Genomic DNA, 6,971 nt, shown 5'->3' with positions numbered 1-6,971 from the left:
AAAAAAAAAAGTGTATACAAATACATTTTTACATGTATACATATATAAATACGTTTGCTTTATTTTTACATACGCACAAGGTGCATACGTAGGGAATCGCTTGTTTAGGAAATAAAAAAAAAAAAAAAAAATTGTCATTAGTGCGCAAAAACATTTGAAGTAAAAAGGGAGGTACAAAAATAATTACATGTGCACAGGAACACTTTTTACCTTCCCCAGCAAGACTTGTGTATGGCGCGCATACCTTGCGTGTATTGGTGTTCATGTTTACGTGTTTTTATATTTATTATGCACATGGGCCTATACGCACGTATGCGCACATTACACGGTCGCGCACTCGTATTTTTCACACCTTTTATGGCTGCTGGTATATTCATGTACCATTGCCCGTCAGGTAGCCTCGCTTTATACTGTGTTCCACTCCCGGCGCCTCTTCATATTTATACTTGCATGTGCGATACGCAGGTGCGGATTCTTGTAATCCCTTTCCGCATTCGGGTCCTTCCAATTGTGTATATATTTAGGTTGTTCTGGCTAGTTGTAAACCTTTGCCTCATGTTGTAGTAAAAATTTGCACCCGTTTTTCTGCCTTGCGTAGTTGTGTTTTCTGTGCCCGCGCTTTGTGTACCCCTCATGCATGTTGTTTCCACCCATTTGTTATATTATAACTGTTGAGCTTTAACAAACGGCTGCACGCTTCATTGCCTTTTTTTTTTTTCTTTTTTTTTGCCTCTTCCTCTTAGGGAGCATGAGCATAATTTGCGTTGCTTTTTTTTTTCTAACACAAACTCTTCATTACGTATAGGGAAGTGTACGCCCAGCGGGTGTTATACATTTATGTATACATATATGTACATGCCATTCTGTTACGTGTCATGTGAATCCATAGTCATGCGCAAGTGTCCACTGACGGGAGGGGCGGGGCCATGTTACCCCTGCATTGTACTTGAAACCTTTTATGCTAGTTAGCTTTAAGCCGAGAGGATAAATAAACAGCAAGGGCTTACGGTGCCTTATTCCACGTGTGAATGCGGCACATTTCCTTCGTAGCCTAAGGTTACTCCCACCGCTAATTGTGTAAACTACCCCTGTAATGAGTAATTTGCAATTTGACGGGGGAACTTCCAACCCAGCAGTCATTACAACGGTACGAATATAAAGTAAATACACTTTCAGCTTCCAGTGGAAGACATGTTTGTGCAAATGTGGTAGGTGCGACACAGCACTTACAATCGCACATGGGTAGACAAAACATTAGGCATGTGTACATATATGGCGCCACGTGCATGCGTGTGTTTATTCCTTTTTTATATGGCCTTAGTGTGCCGTGCCCCTTTAGACTCCTTTCCTCCGGTTTATTTCGCGAATGGAAATGCTGCTCCGTGTTGTGACTTTTTTTTTTTTTTTTTTTTTTTTGCGAATGGGGGCAATGCTGTGTGCGCTAAGTTACGTTTGACCTTCCAGCGAAAAGGTAAAGAACGGCACAATGCACGGACACAGTTTAGGAGGCTTCCTCCACCGTTGCAACATAGTTAGTAGCGAACAGTTTTTCCATCTCGGGTTCCTTTAACTTGCCCATTCGGGTAATAATGATTGAGACGGTGCGCAAACACAAAAAAAAAAAAAAAAAATGTGCCACAGGGACAATACTAATGAGGTAGTAATGAAGAGTCACAGAACAGGAATATTTTATTTGTTCATTTTCTTTTTTTTTCTTTCTGTGCGTGTTGCGTTTTTCCTCAAAATTGATCCCCTGACGAAGTCCACATTGCACGCGGCGCGCTATTAGGGTGCAAATGTCGCACCGTACATTTTTTTTTTTTTTTTTGTCTCTCCTAATTGTGGCATATTATGCGGAAGTTTAAAATAGGTAAAGTCAGGTCTGCCTGGGACAGAGAGTCTCCTTACAGGTATACCTCGCATTAATTCATACGCACCGGCAACTTACTTTTGTGAGCTGGAAGAATGGGGTGGGCAGATTATTATTTGTTACGGAGTGATGCGAGGTACTGTTAGTTTAACTGGGACGCGGCCACTGAATTTTTTTTTTTTCGTGTTCTCTTAACTCAGAAATATGCTTGCTCATGAAGCATATGCATGTTAAATTACGTTTGTAATTTTATTTGCATTTGTTCTCTGTGGTATAATCTATAATAATATAAAAATGGCTATTATGCATACTACGTTAAAAAAAAAAAAAAAAAAAAAAAAAAAAAAAAAAGTTGTCACGTTCATCTTTTTAGATTTAATCTAAGTGCATAAAAAATTGAAGGCGCGGTGGAGGCGGAATCAGCTCAACGCGTTAATGTAGGACTTTGAATGATGCCACCCACTAACCCGGGCACGCGCATCGCGATCAGCAACAAAGCAAATGGCTGGACAACGGGTCTACATATAACATGATGAAGCATATGCATGTTAAATTACGTTTGTAATTTTATTTGCATTTGTTCTCTGTGGTATAATCTATAATAATATAAAAATGGCTATTATGCATACTACGTTAAAAAAAAAAAAAAAAAAAAAAAAAAAAAAAAAAAAAGTTTTTTTTTAAAAAAAAAAAAAAAAAAAAAAAAAAAAAAAAAAAAAAAAAAAAGTTGTCACGTTCATCTTTTTAGATTTAATCTAAGTGCATAAAAAATTGAAGGCGCGGTGGAGGCGGAATCAGCTCAACGCGTTAATGTAGGACTTTGAATGATGCCACCCACTAACCCGGGCACGCGCATCGCGATCAGCAACAAAGCAAATGGCTGGACAACGGGTCTACATATAACATGCTATTTGTACAGAGCATATAACCATATGCATATATTATCATATACCCAAATATTTAGAAGTGAGACTTTTTTTTTTTCTTGGACCAAGCAGTACCGCGCGTCAAGTGGTAGTGTGAAAGTCCAACCATGGGGCCTACAAAAACTAGTTTGTTTAAAAAATATATATATATATATACATATGTACGTTATTTTAATATCATTATTATATTTTTTTTTTTTTTTAATTTGTGTCATTGCATGGTATTATATTTATACGCTTGCATGTTTTAGTAAATTTATTTTTCGCTCATTGAGTGTCATATCGCTTGCCCCGCCGGTAGTCTATTCTTGCGGCCTGATTATATAAAAGCTACTGTTGCCGCTATACTGGGATGCATAAACGGTAAAAAAAAAAAAAAAAAAAAAAAAAAAAAAAAAAAAAAACGGCTTGCGAAGAATATTTACGTACAAAGGTTGATACAAATTAGTACTTGTTTGAACCACCCTTTTTTTTTAAATCGACATACATTGTTCTTCCTTTTTTTTTTTTTATTTGCATCCTCAATTTTTTTCTCATTGAGACTTGAAACCCAAATATAGTTTAAAACAGACGTAGGACGTACTCCATTTGTTAACCTTGTACTTTGGTACAGCCTACAGAGGATATTAATTTCTGTTATTTTTTTTTTTACGCTCCGCGTTTAAAAAAAAAAAAAACAACAAAAAAGGCAGTGAGCACATAATTTGCGTTAACACAATTGTTTTTCCCTTTCCATATTGTACCTTTTTTTTTTTTTTTTGCGCTGCATTATTTTTTGTTTGCGCGCGGTTCACTTGGGCTCACTTGCAGCGTCAGGAGGCTTCACTGGGAAGGCAGTGGCAGCCGTCTGCCCCCAAGGGAACAAAAAAAGACCCATATTAAACCTATACTAAAGGTACATATTTATTGAACCCGTTGAGACAATGCCATACAGATTCATTTCGAGGGTGTCTTCTAGGTGGCTGCACGGCATTAAGATGCCATCGTCCCTGAGCATGGTCGCTATGGACATGAAAATAGCAATTTTTGTTGTAACGGTTTTCGTGTATTTGTATCTTTACACATACTGTTTTCGGAAGATGCAGGTAAAGCATACAAACGGGGCGTGTATACCAAACATGGGGTTTTACGCGCTACTGCGCATGGGCGCCACCATGCCGCTTAAAAAAAGCATGCCTTATTTGTACATATATACGCTGACTTTTACACACCCACACTTGACTTTTTCTTTTTGTACTCTCCAGGCTGAACGCAACGGAATCTTAGACCTCGACATAAACGAGAACGAACATTTGGACTTTGGTATATTTAATGAGTCGGATTCAGAAGACGAGGAAGAAGAAAAAAAAAAGAAGGAGCCAAAGGAACAGTGCAAAAGCAAGATACCTGTAGTCGTAGAACCAGTTGTGTGTTCCGGGAACAAAAAACACATGCGATTTGTTTGAGCCGGTTGTTAGGACGCGGCTGAGGTACAAGTACATTGTACTATTTGATATTACCATTTATTCATAATTATTTAACACTGTTTTGTTTTATCCTTCCCTGCGTGTGTGTGTTTCATGTGTGATCCATTCGGAACCTGCTCAAAGAGGTCTCCTTCATTTGAGCAAATAAGTTCTTTAGTAGTATTTTTTGTTTAAACCGAACTTTTGGAGTTTGCTTTTTTGCCATTCGTGGCTCATTTATTTTTTTTTTTTTTTACATGATTCAACTTTTCCCTGTCCCTTAATGACATTTTTGTGATTAAAAATTACTGCAGAAAAAAAAAAACATTTTTTTTAAGTATTATCATGAGGACATTTTTGTACAATGGCCCATCGTCCGTGTAGGTCTGGTCAGGGGAGGAACTGCTCTGGAAGGGCAGTTACGAAGATCCCATTCGCCCGTTCTCACCGTTTGCTTCATTTTTTTTTTTTTTTTTTTTTTGTTTATATGCGTTGTGACAGGAAAGTCGAAGCGGAAGAAATTCATAACAATGAAATGCTCAACAAAGTGCACACACAAAAAAAAGACATGCGTAAGACACAGTTTTGCATTAGCTGATCACACATGACATGGAGTCGGACTATTGGAAGTGCAAGGTCCTCATGTGTATACAGTGCACACGCATGTTTGTCCTTACAATTTAAAAAAAAAACAATTAACGTCAGCGTACATGTTACACTTGTGTGCGTCTGCTTTCCTTTGTTGAGGAGCTCACAAACAGTGGGGAATGGTGTCTCCGTGACAAACGCGACAAATAGGGGGTGGCCGTTTTGTGTGAGGGAGAGTTTGCCCTGTTGTCTTTCGTGGACTCCCCACCAGGATGTGGCCTCGATCAGTCATACCTTGTATAATTCAGCGTGTGTATGTTCTGAATTCCATAGCCAGTGGAATAAATGAAGAGCACCTTGCCCTCATTCACTTTTACAAAGGAGCCTCCGTAGCATCCGTTCAGGTCGACGTTGTGCACTGTGGGTTTCACAACTATGGCGTTACTCTCTGTGTAGTATAGGTAGCATTCATTGAAGTTGTTTTTCTTCGCGTAGCTGGTTATGTAGTATCCGTTTAGCTTAGTAACATTTTGCAGTGACTTGTCCTGTTTAATGAGATTGACATCTTCGCATCTGAACTTATATTCCTTATTTTTTTCGTACGTGGCCTCTTGGGTACACTTCATATATTTTCCTCCCCGGTCTGTGTCGTTGGTGCTTACTCGGGAGTAGCAGTAGAACCCGAACTCGTCGGCAAACACCAGGGGTCGCAGGTAGAAGTAGGCCACTCTTTTTTTGAATTGTTCGTACAGTATTATTATTTTGGTTCTGGGAGGGGGGAAGAGAGCAGGTGGGTGTTAGCATAGACATGTGTTTGTGTGGCCTTTTCAATCGACGCGCGCACAAATGGTTGCCTCTCTCTTTTTTTTTTTATTTTTCCCTTTTGGAGTAAACTTACCGCCAGGTCTTTCCCTTGTCTTCACTGGCCACACAAGAAATGAAACTGTCCTTGTCCTCATTTTGGAACTCATAGGAGCGCATACCGCAAATGTGAAGCATTTTTTTATCTTTAACTGTTAGAGGATCTGCTGCGTATGAGTCCAAATTTTGCTTTTCAAATGTTTCTTGCTCAATGTTAACAAGCTCCTTAGTGTAATTTGTGCCGGTGCTGCTGTTCCATCGTTCACATGTGGTTCCTTCTCTACTGGTGATACCTTTATATTTGCACACGATAATAATAATTTCATTGTCCTGTACGAAACTGAACACGGCTGGCAGTTGAAACCATCTTTTATGTTCTAACAGCTTCTGTTGCGTTTCCCATGTGCTATTGACTTGTTTTTGCACGAGGACATGTATCTCTGTCTTTCCCTGGGTGACATGCTGCACGCAGGTTTTGTATAATTCATTTCGGAACACGAAATAAATGTCGCTGATGCAGTGTATAGGACTTTTAATGGTTGTTATTTCATCGTTCAGGATGATTATTTGTTTACTTTCTTCGTTCGTGCTTAGGCACCTTAGGACGCAGAAAAACAGAAGTGCAAATTTGTTTATTATCATTTTAGTTTTCTCTTAGGGGTCACTTGGTAGCGGATGTTATTCGGCAGTTATGCTGCGGTGGGTTCTTTCCTTGGTTCAGACGTGAAGTACAGTGCGCTGCTCTGTGTGAGGGAGCAGTGTGAACGGGTTAAAATAAGACTTCACCCATGCAAGCGGTAGGTACAACTGAATATGCACGAGGCGAAAATAAATGTTCACTTTTTTTTTTTCCTTTTTAGTACACTTTGTTCAAAATAGCGCCAAAATTTTTTCTCGTTGGGGCAAATCGAACATGGCATCCCTAGAGCACGCCAAGGGAGAGCGCTAGTTGATAGAACACATAGGGGGAAAGCACTTGTCGCGAAAAAAGCACAAAAAAAAAAAAAAATAAAGTACAAAATATTAATTAAAAAATAAGGAAATGTGAAACGAAAAATAAAGAGGTGGCTGATTTTCTCCCCAATTCTATACCTATGTTGCAACCAAATTTGTCCATCGGAAAATCTGCGAGAGGGCTATAAAAACACAGGTGGGATTTGACCGTTGTGGACTTAGGAACAAATTGTAATAATGGCCCTAAGAAAAGGGGATTTTTTCTTTTCTTTTTTTAGCACCTGTACGAGAGTGGTTCCACTGCGTGTATTTTTTTTTTTTTTTTTT

The 6,971-nt window shown here is 38.9% G+C and overlaps 2 protein-coding genes across 2 annotated transcripts; one reads left to right on the top strand and one right to left on the bottom strand.

The window, feature by feature from the left end:
- Positions 1–3,719: 3,719 nt before the first annotated feature.
- Positions 3,720–4,241, top strand: AK88_04813 (uncharacterized protein; the record flags this gene model as incomplete). The annotated part of the gene is made up of 2 exons (XM_012482417.1): positions 3,720–3,881; positions 4,041–4,241. 2 exons carry the CDS (start codon positions 3,720–3,722, stop codon positions 4,239–4,241), a joined length of 363 nt encoding a protein of 120 aa, XP_012337840.1.
- An 872-nt stretch (positions 4,242–5,113) lies between these two features.
- On the bottom strand, positions 5,114–6,332 carry AK88_04812 (uncharacterized protein; the record flags this gene model as incomplete). Its single annotated transcript, XM_012482416.1, has 2 exons — positions 5,114–5,597; positions 5,728–6,332. 2 exons carry the CDS (start codon positions 6,330–6,332, stop codon positions 5,114–5,116), a joined length of 1,089 nt encoding a protein of 362 aa, XP_012337839.1.
- Between the last annotated feature and the right edge of the window lie 639 nt (positions 6,333–6,971).

This window comes from Plasmodium fragile (genome assembly GCF_000956335.1).
Source record: "Plasmodium fragile strain nilgiri unplaced genomic scaffold supercont1.77, whole genome shotgun sequence".
In the NCBI taxonomy this organism is placed as follows: Eukaryota; Apicomplexa; class Aconoidasida; order Haemosporida; family Plasmodiidae; genus Plasmodium; species Plasmodium fragile.
The sequence above is the reverse complement of the archived record's forward strand: the minus strand, read 5'-3'. Positions and strand labels throughout refer to the sequence as shown.